A 17,514-nucleotide genomic window follows, 5' to 3' on the forward strand; every position below is an offset into this window, starting at 1 on the left:
GTTTGTTGGAGCAGCACATTCTGGAACCAACCAGAGAACGGGTTAAATTAGACTTGGTATTGTGTAACATGATACGATCTGGATGAAGGGACTGGGGGCATTCTAGCGAAGTTTGCAGATGATACGAAGTTAGGTGGACAGGCAGGTAGTACTGAGGAAGTGAGGAGGCTGCAGAAGTATCTAGACAGTTTGGGAGAGTGGTCCAGGAAATGGCTGATGGAATTCAATGTGAACAAATGCGAGGTCTTGCACTTTGGCAAAAAGAATAAAAGCATAGACTACTTTCTAAACGGTGAGAAAATTCGTAAAGCCAAAGTACAAAGGGATCTGGGAGTGCTAGTCGAGGATTCTCTAAAGGTAAACATGCAGACTGAGTCTGTGATTAAGAAAGCGAATGCAATGTTGTCACTTATGTCAAGAGGGTTGGAATATAAAAGCACCGTTGTGCTACTGAGACTTTATAAAGCTCTGGTTAGGCCCCATTTGGAGTACTGTGTCCAGTTTTGGTCCCCACACCTCAGGAAGGACATACTGGCACTGGAACGTGTCCAGTGGAGATTCACACATATGATCGCTGGAATGATTGGTCTAACATATGACGAACAGCTGAGGATCTTGGGATTGTATTCATTGGAGTTTAGAAGATTAAGGGGAGACTTAATAGAAACTTACAAGATAATACATGGCTTGGAAAGGGTGGACGCTAGGAATTTTTTTCAGTTAGGTGAGGAGACTTGGACCTGTGGACACAGCCTTAAAATTAGAGGGAGTCAATTCAGAATAGAAATGCAGAGACATTTCTTCAGCCAGAGGGTGGTGGGCCTGTGGAATTCATTGCCAGAGTGCAGTGGAGGCCGGGACGCTAAATGTCTTCAAAGCAGAGATTGATAGATTCTTGATGTCACGAGGAATTAAGGGCTATGGGGAGAATGCGGGTAAGTGGAGTTGAAATGCCCATCAGCCATGATTGAATGGCAGAGTGGACTCGATGGGCCGAATGGCCTTCCTTCCACTCCTCTGTCTTATGGTCTTATGATCAATTAATGACCCATGTAAAGATACCAGCAGATAGTAAAAGCCACAACAGAATTGAATTGTACAGTTTCAAAGGGAATACATATTTTAAATCTAAATGATTGTAAATGTAGGGGTGTAAAAATAGAACTAGTTGAAATGAACAAGTATACTAGACTAGGGAATAGATCAATGCAAACTGTGGCACTCATTTGAGAGGCTGTTTCAGGATAAATATGTTCCTAGCACAAACAAAAATTCCAAAGGGAACTCACCATCCATGTTTAACTAAGTACTTCAGGAAATTATCAAAGAAAAAGCACAAACTGCAAAAAGGTGACAGGCAGGTCAGGTGACAGGTCAGAATATTGAGAATGACCAAGACTTAAAGGTCAATCAGGAGAAAGAAATTAGAGGATAAAATGAAGCTCACTAGAAAAAAAAAGTATGAGCTTGTGAGGAGCATGGACAAGGTGAAAAGCAAGCAGCTGTTCTGCTTGAAGGGTCAAGAACAAGTGGACACACTTTTCAAGGTGAAAGGCAAAAGGTTCGAGTGAACTGGAGGATTTTTTTCTCCCCCACCCAGAGGGAGAGTGGGGTTTTGGAATGCACGGCCTGGGAGGGTTGCTGAAGTGGGAAACCTCAACTTTTTTAAAAGTACTTGATACATTCAAGGCTATGGACGATACAGCAGCTCAGTGGTTAGTACTGCTGCCTCTCAGCACCAGGGACCCAGGTTCGATTCCAGCCTCAGTCTGTGTGGACTTTGCACATTCTCCTTGTGTCTGCGTGGGTTTCCTCCCACAGTCCAAAGATGTGCAGGTTAGGTGGATTAGCTAGGGGAAATGCAGGGTTACAGGGATAAGATGGGGGTTGGGATGGTCTTCAGAGGGTTGGTGTGAACTTGATGGGCTGAATGGCCTGCTTCCACATTATAGGGATTCCATGATGAAAGACAATGGGCTTACTGCTAGGAAGACTGAGAAGTGTAGGGTAGAGTTGGCAGTACAGACCAATGGGTTAAAAGGCCTCTTGTATACTGTGTGATTCAGACCAGAGGTTGTTTACGAGATTGATACCTGGAATGAGTGAGTTGTCTTTTGAACAGAGATAGGACAGTCTGGGATGGTTTTCCCTTGAGTTTAGAAGGTGACTTAATTGAAGTGGCTAAGATCCTGTACAAGTTGGACATAGAAAGAATGTTTTCTCTTGAGTGAGAGTATAGAACAATAAGGGAGCAGTTTTAAAATTAAGGGTCACTTTTAAGTAAAGATCTTTTGAGAGAAAGTTTTGCAACTTTGCGAGGCTGCTTCAGAGGTGGCAGTATGGAATATTTTTAACTCAAGGTAGGTAGATTCTTGGTGGACAAGGAATTATCAGAGGTAGGTGGGAATGTGCAATCCGGAACACAAACAAGGTCAGTCATGGTCTGATGAAATGGCTGAGCAGGCTTAAGGAGCCAAATGGCCTACTTCTGCTTCTGTTTTAGATTTGAATATATTACCCATCATGTACACCAGCATTCCTACTGTGCACAGAGCACATCCAGAGATAAACCAAAGGGAAACCACCATGAAAACAACTGGCCTGAATACATCAGCAATTGAAAATGTGTTGCTGGTTAAAGCACAGCAGGTTAGGCAGCATCCAAGGAATAGGAAATTCGACGTTTCGGGCATAAGCCATTTTTTACCTGAATACATCAGCAAGTCAAGGGCTTCAAAAGTGAGAACGCCCAATCACAGGGAGGTTATTCCATCAGGAGATCCAAGAAGATTGTCAAATCATCCAGGTGTTATACAGACTCAGACTATAAAATTCATCAATGTTTAAACATCTTCAATGATTTGCCTTTGTGAATACTTCCGGCAACTGCCCTGAAATACACCTATTTTCACTGACACAGCCTGCTGCCCAGCTCAGCACATTGTTTACCACTCAAAACATCATCTGGCCTAGACAGCTGACTGCTATCCAACAGGCTGACCAGCCCAGCACTCTGTCCACTGCCCTGCACACTATCCAGCTCAATGCCTCCTGCCCACTGCCTAGTTCAATGCCTACTGACCAGCCCAATGCTCCCCGCCCAGCTCGACATGCCAGCTACGATTGACCTGCCTGTGACTTGCTAGTTGGCCTAGTTTATGAAACAACCAGCCATTTACTCTGGCCTCCTGCAGCTACAGTGTACCCGGTGCAGGAAGCTGCGGTTTACAGAGAGTCACATCCTGTCCGGAAGCTGCACATTTTTATCACAAATAACTAAAAAACTGTCAAGTACAAGTGCAGGCCGGGGAACTCCCTCAGGAGTCAGATCGTGAAGAAGTGACTGAAGTAGTTGGCAGGGATCTATGGATGTAATTTCTCCATTGCCTGGAAGTCCAGATAAAATCCTTTCAGATGCTGGGAGCTGATGTTGCACCTCATGAAACTGATGACAAATAATTGACAGGCAGTGCGACAATAATAGGAAAATACTTGAATCAGAGAGAAATCAACCATTCCCCCTCAGGCAATTGAACCCCAGTCTCTCTCAGGATAGCTGGGATACTAACTATGATGCAAACAAGGAGATTTCAGAGGCAGGGGAGCCGGTGACTTAGTGGGGAGATAGTGTCAATGCCAATAATTTATTTAGATTAGATCAGATTCCCTACAGTGTGGAGACAGGCCCTTCGGCCCAACCAGCCCACACTGACCCTCTGAAGAGTAATCCACCCAGACCCATTTCCCTAACGCTATGGGCAATTTAGCATAGCCAATTCACCTGACCTGCACATCTTTGGATTGTGGGAGGAAACCCACGCAAACACAGGGAGAATGTGCAAACTCCACACAGACAGTTGCCAGAGGCTGGAATTGAACCTGGGACTCTGGTGCTGTAAGGCAGCAGTGTTAACCATGGTGCCACCCATAGAAATTGAGCTTCAATTAAGCACAGCGAGCCTGACGTGATTTGAATGCGCAATCTACTGATGTGGAGTCGGACCTGATCCCGTTGTGCCACAAGCCCACAGGTTTAATGAATTAAATCTGAACAAGTCCTGTGGTGGATGGTGTCCTCAATTTAAAGCCTCAGGTTGAAGTGCCACCTATCCCAGATATAGGTCTGAACGTGTATGAACAGGAACTTTAAAGCAAAAGTCTTTGAAAGAGTGTAATCTGGGGAAAAAAATGCTGTGTTAACTAATCAGAAATTTTTTAAAAAGTGACATCTGTTTGTGAGCTCTTGTGGTTCAATGGCAGAGTCATCGGGTCATTGAGATCTACAGCACAGAGAAAGGTACGATGGCCCATCACACCTGCACCAGTCAAAAACAACTTAGCTGCTCTAATCCCAGTTTCCAGCACTTGACTCATAGCCAGGTGTGCTTTGGCATTGCAAGTGCACATCTAAACACTTCTTAAAACGTTCAAGGGTTTCTGTCTCTACAACCCTTACACGTAAGGGGTTCCAGATTCTCCACACTCTTCCACCCAGAGCCTTTCCTCCCATCCTTGAAATCCTCTGCTCCTCACTTTAAATGTATGCCTCCTTCCGGTCATCATGTGGAGGTGTATCTTCCTGTCTCCCCTATCTGTGCCCCTCAAATTCCATACATCTCGATCAAGTTTCCACTCTCAATCTTCGCTATTCTGAGGAAAACAATCCCAGTCTGTCCAATTGGCGTTCAAAAAGAAACTTTACAGCCCAGGCCACACATTTTCAGCTGACCTGCTGCGCTTTTCCGGTAACACATTTTCAGCTACCTGCACCTCCACACACATCATCTATTGCATCCGCTGCACCCGATGTGGCCTCCTCTATTCTGGGGAGACAGGCTGCCCACTTGCGGAACGCTTCAAAGAACACCTCTGGGACGCCCGGACCAACCACCCCGTGGCTCAACACTAACTCTCCCTCCCACTCCACCAAGGACATGCAGGTCCTTGGACTCCTCCATCGCCAGAACATAATAACACGACGGTTGGAGGAAGAGCGCCTCATCTTCTGCCTGGGAACCCTCCAACCACAAGGGATGAACTCAGATTTCTCCAGTTTCCTCATTTCCCCTCCCCCGACCTGGTCTCAGTCAATTCTCTCAAACTCAGCACCGCCTTCCTAACCTGCAATTTTCTTCCTGACCTCTCCGCCCCCACCCCACTCCAGCCTATCACCCTCAACTTGACCTCCTTCCACCTATCACATCTCCATCGCCCCTCCCCCAAGTCCCTCCTCCCTACCTTTTATCTTAGTCTGCTGGACACACTTTCCTCATTCCTGATGAAGGGCTTGTGCCCGAAACGTCGAATTTCCTGTTCCTTGAATACTGCCTGACTTGCTGCGCTTTTCCGGCAACACATTTTCAGCCCAGGCAATAGCCTGGTAAATCTCTTCTGTGCCATCACATCCACATATCACGTGGATTCCAGCACTTCACAGAATACTCTAGCTGTGGCCTAACCAACGTTTCACACAGTTCCAGCATCATCTCCTGCTCTTATGTTATATGCCGCAACTAAAAGAGGCAAGTATACCATACCTTCTTTACCAATATCAACAAGTCTTGCTACCTTCAGGAACCAGTGTGCATGCACAAAGTCCCTCAATGACTCCCAGAATCCTACCATTGACCATGCATTTCCTTGCTTTGTTTGTCCTGTCCTAGCATATCACTGCACAGTTATCCAAATTAAATTCCATTTGCCACAGATCAGCCCATCTGACTAACCACGTCAATCCTCCTATAATCTAAAGCTAACTTTCTCACTATTTACCGCCCAATCAATTTTTGGATCATCTGTGAACTTACTGATCAACCTTCTGAACAAGATTGAAATGATTGACATAATCCACAAACAGCAAGGGCTCATCATTAACCTCTGTGCGACCCCTTTAGACACAGACCTCCAGTTCAAAAAACACACCTCAACCATCACCCTCTGCTTCCTCCACTCAGGCAACTGTGGACACAGTTTGCCAAATTTCCTTCAATACCACTGGCTTTTGCCTTTGCTATCAATCTCCCATGCAGAACCTATCAAAATCCTTGAAATCCAAGGAAACTACATCAAAAGCACTGCCATCATCTATACGCCAGTTTACCTCTTTGATAAATTCAGTCAAGTTGGTCAGACGTGACCTCCCCTTCAAACTTGGCTGACTGTTAGAACACAACACAGAATGTTACAGCACAGTATAGGCCTTTCAGCCCTCGATGTTACACCGACCTATGAAGATAATCTGATGCCCCACCTAACCAACACCGTTCCATTATTATCCATATGTATGTCCAATGCCCATTTAAATGCACTTAAAGTCGGCAAGTCTACTACTGTTGCAGGCAGGCCGTTCCACACCCCTACTACTCTGAGTACCTCTGATATCTGTCCTAAATCTATCACCCCTCAATTTAAAGCTATGTCCCCTTGTGTTCGCCTTCACCATCAGAGGAAAAAGGCTCTCACTGTCCACCCTATCAAACCCTCTATCTTCTACATCTCAATTAAGTCACCTGTCAACCTTCTTCTTTCCAAGAAGAACAGCCTCAATTCCCTCAGCCTTTCCTCATAAGACCTTTCCTTCCATACCAGGCAACACCCTAGCAAATCTCTTCTGAACCCTTTCCAAAGCTTCCACATCCTTCCTATAACGCAGTGACCAGAACTGTTTGCAACACTTCAAATGCAGCCTTACCAATGTCTTGTACAACTGAAGCATGACCTCGTGGCTCTGAAACTCAATCTCCCATGTGGCTTCTTAACAACCCTATGAACCTGGGTGGCAACTTGCAGGGATTTATGCACTTCAACACAGAGACCTCTCTGTTCATCTACACTGCCAAGAATTTTACTAATAGCCCAGTACCCCACATTCCTGTTACTTTTTTCCAAAGTGAACTACCTCACACTTTTCCGCATTAAACTCCATTTGCCACTTCTCAGCCTAACTCTGCATCTTATCTATGTCTCTCTGTAACCCACAACATCCTTCAGTACTATCCACAACTCTGCCTACCTTAGTGTCATCAGCAAATTCACTAACTCATCCTTCTACACCCACCTCTAGATCATTTATGAAAATGACAAACATCAGTGGCCCAAAAACAAACCCTTGTGGCACACTACTGGTAACTGAGCTCCAGGATGAACAATTCCCATCCACAACCATCCTGTCTTCTTTCAGCTAGCCAATTTCTAATCCATACCACTAAATCATCTTCGATCCCGAAACTCCGTATTTTGTGCAATAGCCTACCATATGGAACCTTATCAAATGCCTTACTGAAGTCCATATATACCACATCAACCGCTTTACCTTTATCCACCTGCTTTGTCACCCTCTCAAAGAGCTCAATAAGGTTAGTGAGGCATGATATACCCTTCACAAAACCACATTGACTATCTCTAATTAAGTTATTCCAACTCATCATCTTTTCCAACATGTTACCCACAACCAAATTAAGGCTCACTGGCCTATAATTACTGGGGTTGTCCTGACTCCCCTTCTTACACAAGGGAACAACATTACTACCCTCCAGTCTTCTGGCACTACTCCTGTCAACAGTGATGACTATAGATCGAAGCCAAAGGCTCTGCAATCTCCCTGGCTTCCCAGAGAATCCAAGAAGTAATCCCATCCAGCCCAGGGGTCTTATCTATTTCAGATCTTTCAAAATTGCTAAAACCTCCTCTTTGTCAACCTCAATTCCATCTAATCTAATAGCCTGTATCTTCATATTCTCAATAACATTGCCCTTTTGAATACTAATGAAAATTATTCATTAAGTGCTTCCCCTATGTTCTCAGATTCCACACACAATTTTTCACTACTATATTTGATTGGCCCTAATCTTACTCCTGTTCCCTTATAGCTAAAATCCCCCATTTCAGGCAACATTCTGGTAAACCTTTTCTGTACCCTCTCCAAAGCATCCACATTCTTCTGGTAGTGTGGTGACCAGAAATGTACGCAATATTCCAAGTGTGGCCAAACTACAGTTCTATAAAGCTGCAGCATAACTTGTCTATCCTTATACTCCGTGCCCCTTCCAATGAAGGCAAGCATGCTATAGACCTTTTTAATTACCTTATCTACCTGTGCTGCCACCTTCAGTGATCTGTGAACTCGCACACACAGATCCCTCTGCAAATCAATACTCTTAAAAGGTTCTGCTATTCACTGTATAATTTCCACCTGTACTTACCCTTCCAAAAAATGCATCACCTCACATTTGTCCAGATTAAACTTCATCTGCCAATTTTCTGCCCATGCCTCCAACTGATCTATAGAGGTTCCTCTATAATCCAACATTTGATTAACTGAATTTCAATTATTCAAACAAGATCGCAAGGTCCCAGTGCTTGGCTAACTATGTTATCTGGCATTCAATTAATTCAACAAAATACTCACCAGGCGTGCCCTTCAGGTAATCGAGGTTCCTCTGTATATCCTTGTTGTATTCTCTAACAATTCTCCTCGCTATCTGCGACTCTGCTAATCTTTATACAGTCAACAAACTTATTAATTTGACCAGCCTCGTTTTTCTCTAAATCACTTACGTAGACATCCCAGCACAGATCCCTGGGGAACACCACTATTCACAGCCCTCCATTCCCAAAAGCAACCTTCCAACACTACCCTGTCTATGACTAAGCCAGTTCTGTATCAGTCTTGCCAGCTCACCCCGATACCATGTGACTTCACTTTTTGTACCAGTCTGTCATGAGGGACATTGTCAAATGCTTTATTGAAATCCACATAGACAACATCGACTGTTTTTCCCTCAATCATCACCTCGTTAATGAGGTGCGACTTCCCCTGCACAAAACCATGCCATTTATCGCTAATCAGTCCATTTGCTTCTAAGTGCTATAGATCTTGTTGCTGAGACCTTTTTCCAATAATTTCCCAACCACCAATGTGAGGCTCACAGGCCTGTAATTTCCAGGATTTATTCTCCATTACCCTTCTTAAAAGAATGGAACTACACTGGCTAAAGGTGAGGTCCGAGAATCCTGGAGAATAGCCAAAGAGGTTACAAAGATGTCTGTCAATGCTCCAGCAATTTGCTCTCCTGCTTTTCTCAATATTCAGAGATAAATCCCGTCAGGACCCAGGAACTTATCTACCTTAATAAGTTTTAAGGTGCACAACACCTCTTCCTTCTTAATAGCAACTTGGCTTAGATGTCAGTACTCCCTTCCCTGAGCTCATCCTCCACCAATTCCTTCTCTTTGGTGAATACCATCACAAAATATTCATTTAGGGCCTCAGCTACCTCTTCTGACTCCAAACAGTTTCCCTCCTTTGTCCTTGAGTGGGTCAACCCTTTTCCTGGCCAACCTCTTGTTTTTATATGAAAAGCCTTGGGTTTCTCCTCAATTCTGTTTGCTAATTACTTTTCATGACCCCTTTTAGTCCTTCAAATTCCTAGTTTAAGATCTTTCCTACTTTCCTTATATACTTCAAGGGCTTTCATCAGTTCCCATCCTCCTAAACCTTATGTATGCTTCCTTTTTCTCTTTGGCCATACCTCAGAATTTCCTATATGTTAATTTCTTTAATTGTATCACAGGCATTCTTCCTTGATTTCCAAACTCGGTCTGAAGATGCAAAAGTCACCTGGATTAAATGGACTATATCCAGGAGTTCTGAAGAAGATAGCTGAGGAGATTGTGGACGCGTTGCTAGCATTTATTCAAGCATCACTGGTGTCAGGGAGGGTCTAAGAGAACTAACGTAACATTCCTGTTTACGAAGGGATGAAGGCAGAAGACAGGAAACTGTAGGCCTATTAGCCTGACTTCAGTTGTTAGTACGATTTTAAGAGTTCATTTTTAAGGATGGATTGCAGAGTACTTAGAAGTGCATGGTAACACAGGGCTGAATCAGCACAGCTTTGTCAGGAGGTGGTCATGCCTGAAAAATCTGTCAGAATCCTTTGAGCAGCTAATGAGTAAGTTAGATAAGGGAGATCCAGTGGATGTGATCTATTTGGAGTTCCAGGAGGCTAAGATATGAGTTCATGGTTTTAGGAGTAAGATAATGGCAGAGATAGGGGATTAACTTACACAGAGTGTAAGGATAAACAGGCCTTTTCCAGCATGCCAGCTGGGGACTAGTAGAGTTCTACAGTGGTCAATGTTGGGACAACAATTATTCACGTTATCCATCCACAATCAGGATGAAGGAATTGAGAATTGCCGCTCAGTTTGCAGATGACAAAGATAGTTGGAGTGTTGAGGAAACAGGGAGGTGCAGAAAGTCTTGGACTTACTAGACAAGTGGACAAAAAAGTGGCACACAGAATGTAATGCGAGACAGTGTGAAGTGATGTATTTTGGTAGGAACAATAAAAGCATAGACTATTTTCTAAATGGGGAAAGACTTCGGGAATAAAGTACAAAGGGACTTGGAAGTCCTAGTTCAGGATTCTCTTCAGACGTGGGTTCAGTTGGTGGTTAGGAAGGTAAATGCAAAGTTAACATTCATTTCAAGAGGGCTAGAATACAAGAGCAGAGATGTAGTGCTGAGGTAATATATGGCGCTGGTCAGATACTTGGAACATTGTGAGCAATTTCAGGCCCCATATCCAAGGAAAGATGTCTGGAGGGAGTCCAGAGGAAGTTTATAAGAACGATCCTGGGGATAAAAGGTTTTCCATATGGGGAACAGTTAAGGAACTCTGTATTCAGTAGAGTTTAGAAGAATATTGTGTGTGTGTGTGTGTGTGTGTGTGTGTGTGTGTGTGTGGTGGGGGGGGTGGAATCCGGTTTAAAAAAAAACCTACTGCATACTGAGAGGCCTGGAATAGAGTGGACATGGAAAAAATGCTTCCTCTCGTAAGCAAGGGAAGGCCCGGGAACACAGCCTCAGAGTGAAAGGATGACCATTTAAAATGGAGAGGACGAGAAATTGCTTCAGCCAGAGGGTGGTTAATTGGCGGGATTTACTTCTGCAGAAGGCGAAGTCATTGCATGTATTTAAGACAGAAATAAATGGAATTTTGATTAGTAAGAAGATCAAGGGTTGCACAGAGAAGGCAGAAGAATGGGATTGAGAAACAGGTCAATCTTGATTGAAGGCAGAGTAGACTTAATGGGCTGAATATCCCAATTCTGCTCCTATAATCTCTTGGCAGGGATGGTATATGAAGCAGGGACTCCTGGTGGTGGTAGGCCCAGAGCCTGGACCCTCGGTGTCAGAGAGACAACAGGAACAGCAGAGGTGGGGTCTCCTGGGGCATCAGGGGCATCTTTGCTGTTCTGGGAGCAGGATTCCTTCAGGACCAGAATACCTTCCAGATGTCTTGCAGAAGCCGTGCTTCAAACCCCAATTTGAACAGGAGACAAAGTAATTTGTTTTTATCCTTTTTGTAACTCAAAATGGTGCCGGATAATGTTGACAACACTTTTCACCGTATCTTCAAGATGTGTGCGCTAATAAATAATTCAAATCATATCTGGAGGGTGTCATCAGCCATCCTGTGGAGCAGCCTGCTCACTGATGCAGTGTTTGGGTTCCTTCAGGGCCCCTCAGGCTGCAGGAGATCCTCATGGTAACGGCCTAGGCTCAACCATCTTTAACTGCTTCATCAGCGAGCTTCTCTCTATCTTATGGTCAGAAATAGAAATGCTCACTGATGATTGTATAATATTCAGCATCATTTAAGACTCAGAAACTGAATTCCCTGCTGACAATCAACACGATCTGGATAACATCTGGGCCTGAGTCGACAGGTGGCAGGGAGCATTTGCCCCACATTAATACCACGGGCAGTATGGTGGCTCAGTGGTTAGCACTGTTGCCTCACAGTGACAGGAATCCAGGTTTGATTCCAGCCTTGAGTGACTGTCTATGTGGGGTTTGCACGCTCTCCCAGTATCTGCACGAGTTTCCTCTGGGTGCTCCGGGATTGCAAAGGTGTGCAGGTTAGGTGAATTGGCCACATTAAACTGCCTATAGTGTTCAGAGATGTGTAGGCTATGTGCATTAGTCAGGGGGACGTAGAGTGATATGGTAGGGGAATGGGTCTGGGTGGGTCAGTGTAGACTTGTTAGGCCAAAGGACCTGTTTCTACTCTGTAGAGATTCTATGATTTGTAATAAGAGTCAATCTAACAACCATTCCTTGATATTCAATAATGTTACCATCACTGAGTTCCCCACTATCGAAATCCTTGGGGTTACCATTGACCAGAAAAATCAACAGAAATCCAATCAGTAGGTGTTCAGACATTGCTCGGTTGCATTCGAGGAGTGGATTTTGCAGACAGTGCGGGTGTCAAGGGTATCACTGGAAGGATCTGCAATGAAGGAATGGTCAGCCCCAAACATTATATCACTGTGGTGTTTCCATCCCTCCTTCCACCTCGAACCAATGGCGAGGAGAGATGACAGAACAGCAAGACATTGGAAGCTCACTAGCAAGAATTCCAGCGGGTAAAGGAGCACAAACTGAAATAGTTTCTGGAAGCTGCTATTGGTGAGTAATAAGTTAGATTTCAGAAATTGTTATCAAAGCAGACAGCATCAGAAGCATAAATTTAATATTCAAAATATTTAACACTGTAAGGATTAATTAATTAAGTAAAAAGGAGTGAGATATGGCAAGAGAGTGGATAGCAAAGGTGGTTACCCCAGAATCCAATGGGATCTTGATCAGATGGGTCAACGAGCCGAGGAGTGGCACTTGCAGTTTAATTTAGATAAATGCGAGGTGCTGCATTTTGGAAAGGCAAATCAGGACAGGACTGACACACTTAATGGTAAGGTCCTGGGGAGTGTCACTGAACAAAGAGACCATAGAGTGCAGGTTCATAGTTCCTTGAAAGTGGAGTCACAGGGAGATAGGATAGTGAAGGTGGCATTTGGTGTGCTTTCCTTTATCTGTCAGAGCATCAAGCATAGGAGTTGCGACGTCATGTTGCAGCTGTACAGGACATTGGTTGAACCACTTTTGGAATACTGTGTGCAATTCTGGTCTCCTTACTATAGGAAGGATGTTGTGAAACTTGAAAGGGTTTGGAAAAGATTTACAAGGTTGTTGCCAGGTTTGGATGGGTTGAGTTAGTTATAGGGACAGGCTGAATAAGCTGGGGCTATTTTCCCTAGCACATCAGAGGCTGAGGAGTGACCTTATGGGTGTTTCTAAAATCATGAAGATCTTTTCTCCAGAGTCAGGGAGTCCAAAACTAGAGGACATAGGTTTAAGGTGAGAGGGGAAAGATATAAAAGGGGCCCAAGGGGCAACTTTTTCACAGATTGAGCTGCCAAAGGAAGTGGAGGAGGCTCGTACAATTTCAATATTTAACAGACATCTGGATGGGTATAAGAATAGGAAAAGTTTACAGGGATAACAGAACTTAAATTTATATAGAATATCTGGTCAGTGTGGAAGAGTTGGACCAAAGGGTCTTTTTCTGTGATGTATATCTTTATGACTATATCAGAAAATTGTTTTAAAAATAAATAAAGCTAGGTTCTGTAAGAGTGCTCATGAACTACTCATGGAATATTGCAAAAACCACTTCATTCATTCAGATTGTTCAGGAGAGGGAAATCTGCCATCTTGACCTGACCTGGCCTACGTGTGAAACGATTTAGCGAGCCAGTCAGTTCAATGACAGACAGTCTTACCAGCAATGCTCATAGCCCATGAAATAATGATAAGAAAAAAATTAGGCAGAACGTGACATCTCTCACATATGACCAAGGAACAAAATTGTCTCCTCAGCCCACTGGCCTGATCCATCAATTAAAACTATTGCAGATCTGGTTTTAACATTCCTGCATATCCAATAATCTTTTATCCCCTTGATAATCAAAAATCTACCTACGTCTGCCTTAAAAACATTTGAAGATTCTGCACCTACTGTATTGAGAAAGAGAATTCCAAAGAAACTCAATCACCTGAGTAAAATACTTCCTCATTTCTGTCTTAAATAGTGCCCCCCTTATTTTTAAACAATCACCTCAATATCCGTCACCAGGGCTCCCCGAGCAGTACAGAACCCGTCACTAGGATGTCACCAGGAGACCTAGTGGCCTGACAGCTGATGCCCAGACACAGGCAAGTAGGCCAACATTGAACTATATTATGGAGAAACACATTCAGAATAGGGGATTGCAGAGTGGAGCATGGAGCAGAATATAGATTCAGCAAAATCTGACAACAAAAGCACATGAGAAGCAGTGGTAATGACATGCCATCTCAGCTCAACCACTGAAGATGCTGATCAGTGAGTGGCTGGTAACCATTTGGACATAATTGTCTATTGAACGCTAGTCTACTTGATAAGAAGCCATGGTGTTGGAACTGGTACATGAGCAGAAGTACAGAATTGGCTGATTAATAAAAGACAGAGGGAGACATGTTCAGGAATGGCATCCTGTAAGTCACTGAGTGCCACAATGCTGGAGTCACAATTGTTTACAATAAATATCAATGACTTGGAGGAGGAAAGTGATGATGGCGGGCTTCACAAAAAATAGGTGGATGACCAAGTCTGCAGAGTGGAGCTAATGGGTAAGGAGAGAGTTGGGGAAAAGGGGGTATTTTCAGATTGGTAACTGCAATGAGTGGAGTGTCAAATGAATCATAATGACTATAGTGATCCAAGATGGCGACAGAGTAGGACACTCCAGCCAGAGCTCCTCTGCTCCGTCCGTTCGTTGTCTTTTTCTTTCTTTTCAAACTTCTAACTTTAAAATATTTGGACAGGAACAAAGGAAGAGAGCCCGTGGACCAGGCCAGCACGGCACGGTGTGGAGACAGAGACCCCCCGGACAGGGCTGGCGTGGGGGAAGCGGGGGAGTCCCACAATGGAGGCCAGCAGGGTCTAACGGTAAGATTAGTGGTGCTGGAAAAGCACAGGTCAGGCAGCATCTCAGCAGCAGGAAAATCGACGTTTCAGGCATAAACCCTTTATCAGAAATGAGTCCAAAGGTCTCAAGGTAAGGCAACTGTTCAGCCCCTGAAATGTACATCCTCATTAGCAAGGAGGGAGCATTTTGGAAGTAGTGAGCCTAATTGAGAGACAGTTAGGGCTATCATAGAAAAGAGCAAAGACCAGGAAAAAAAGGCTCTTATGAAGTCGAGGTGTGACTTAACTAAATGTAAAACAACAAACTGCTGATGGCTTGATTTAACTAAAGTGGAGCAGACACTATTGAATTAATCACAAAATAGCATGGGTTCTGATTAACTTTAAATCAAGCCTGTATAAGCACATCTTCCCAACAAGCATTGCGCCAGATACACCACTTAGTCAACAGTCCCGCAGGATCAGAGATGCACATTAACTTCAGACCTTGCCTGTCAATCTTTCCCAATGAATGTGACTCACCAATTGTCTGTCTCAGCTCTTCACACAGGCTGATGTGGGGAAACTGCAGCATCTGACGCCATTTCTTGCTTTTCCCCTTCCATCTCCCACCACCACCTGCACAGGAGACAGAGGAAGGGCAGAGGGTGAGAGCAAGACCAAGGAGGGAGAGTGAGAGGGACGATAATGCATCCTAGAACATTACAGCACAGTACAGGCCCTTCGGCCCTCGATGTTCTGCCGACCTGTGAAATTCATCTGATGCCCATCTAACCTACACCTTCCATTATTATCCAGATGTCCAATGCCCATTTAAATATTTAAATACCCTTAATGTTGGTGAATCTACTACTGTTGTATGCAGACAGTTCGATCCCCATACTACTCTCAGAGTAAAGAAACTACCCATGATATCTGTCCTAAACCTGTCACCCCTCAATTTAAAGTCATGTCTCCTTGTGTAAGCCTTCACCAGCTGAGGAAAACGTTTCTCATTGTCCACCCTACCTAACCCTCTGATTATCTTCTGCATCTCAATTAAGTTACCTCTCAACCTTCTTCTCTACAGGAAAAACAGCCTCAATTCCCTCAGCCTTTCCTCATAAGACCTTCCTTCCACACCAAGCAACATCCTAGTGAATCTCCTCTGAGCCCTTTCCAAAGCTTCCACATCTTTCCTATAATGCTGGGACCAGAACTGTATGCAATACTCCAGGTGCAGCCTTACCACTTCCTTGTGCAGCTGAAGCATGACCTCATGGCTCCGAAACTCAATCTCCCTATAATAAACACCAACACACCATATGCCTTCTTAACAACCCTATCAACATGGGTGGGAACTTTCAGGGATATATGCACCTGGACACCAAGATCTCTGTGTTCATCTACACTGCCAAGAATTTTACCATTAACCCAGTACTCTCCATTTCTGTTATTTCTTCTGAAGTGAACTATCTCACTTTTCCACATTAAACTCCATTTGCCACTTCTCAGCCTAACTCTACAACTTATCTATGTCCCTCTGTAACCCACAAAATCCTTCAGCACTATCCACAACTCTGCCTACCTTAGTGTCATCCACAAATTTACTAACCCATCCTTCTACACCTACTGCCAGATCATTTATAAAAATTACAAACAGCAGTGGCCCAAAAACAGATCCCTGCAGCACATCACTGGTAACTGAGCTCCACGATGAACCTTTCCCATCAACCACCACCTCGGTCTTCTTTCAGTTGGCAAATTTCTGATCCAAACCGCTAAATGACCTTCAATCGCAAAACTCTATTTTGTGCAATAGCCTACCACGTGGAACCTTATCAAACACCTTACTGCCATCTCACCAGTCTGAAGAAAATACAGGAAGACCACCGTGCAGCTCACATTCACGTTGCACACACTGTCAAATCCCATCGCATCCTCTTCCACACCCAAGATTCCTGCTTCTCTACACCAACTAAGTGCAATACTACAAATCTTCCTATCCTCCCAAAATTACTCCTCTCTCATTCTCAAATCCTCCTCGCCCTCTCTGGTTCTCAGTTACACTGCACCCTCCTCACCATCTCTGGCTCTCAGTCTCAGTCACACTCTACCCTCCCCACCCTCTCTGGCTCTCAGTCACACTTGCACCCTCCTCACCATCTCTGGCTCTCAGTCTCAGTCACACTCTACCCTTCCCACCCTCTCTGGCTCTCAGTCACACTTGCACCCTCCTCACCATCTCTGGCTCTCAGTCACAGTCACAGTCACAGTCACAGTCACAGTCACAGTCACACTCTACCCTTCCTACCCTCCTCACCCTCTCTGGCTCTCAGTAACACCGTATTTGCGACGATATTCTCCAGCTCCATCCCAGGACCTCACCCTCCGCAGGTTTTTTTTCCCGGAAGCGTCAATCTGATTGGCTCCCCGGGGTGTCACCGCCCCATCTCACTGATTGGTTGCAGTTTCACTGCGGGTTCCTCCTCAATGTGATTGGAGGCGAGAGTTTGCTACAAAATCATTGCGCCAGTCTGAGCAAAGTACATTGACCTACCCGAATCCGGAGGGGAATCAGATCCGAAAATCTGTTGATGCTGTTTGATCTCGATGTCAGTGATGTAGGGAACGGGAACCAGGTGGCTATCCTAACTGTCCCCATGCCTATTTCAATCTGTTCCCATACCCACCCCAATCTATCATCACCATG

The 17,514-nt window shown here is 44.4% G+C and overlaps 1 protein-coding gene across 3 annotated transcripts in view; it reads right to left on the reverse strand.

The window, feature by feature from the left end:
* grk6 (G protein-coupled receptor kinase 6) overlaps positions 1-17,207 on the reverse strand; it is a 45,974-nt gene extending 28,767 nt beyond the window's left edge. For 2 of the 3 annotated variants that reach the window (XM_060837073.1, XM_060837076.1), the window contains exons 1-2: positions 17,125-17,207; positions 15,345-15,440 (exon numbers count right to left, since the gene is read on the reverse strand). In XM_060837073.1, the coding sequence (XP_060693056.1) occupies positions 15,345-15,440; positions 17,125-17,176 (148 nt within the window). In that variant the 5' untranslated portion in view covers positions 17,177-17,207. The remainder of the gene's footprint in view (positions 1-15,344; positions 15,441-17,124) is intronic. The other variant, XM_060837074.1, reaches the window with a different exon arrangement.
* Between the last annotated feature and the right edge of the window lie 307 nt (positions 17,208-17,514).

Source organism: Hemiscyllium ocellatum, chromosome 16 (genome assembly GCF_020745735.1).
Source record: "Hemiscyllium ocellatum isolate sHemOce1 chromosome 16, sHemOce1.pat.X.cur, whole genome shotgun sequence".
In the NCBI taxonomy this organism is placed as follows: domain Eukaryota; kingdom Metazoa; phylum Chordata; class Chondrichthyes; order Orectolobiformes; family Hemiscylliidae; genus Hemiscyllium; species Hemiscyllium ocellatum.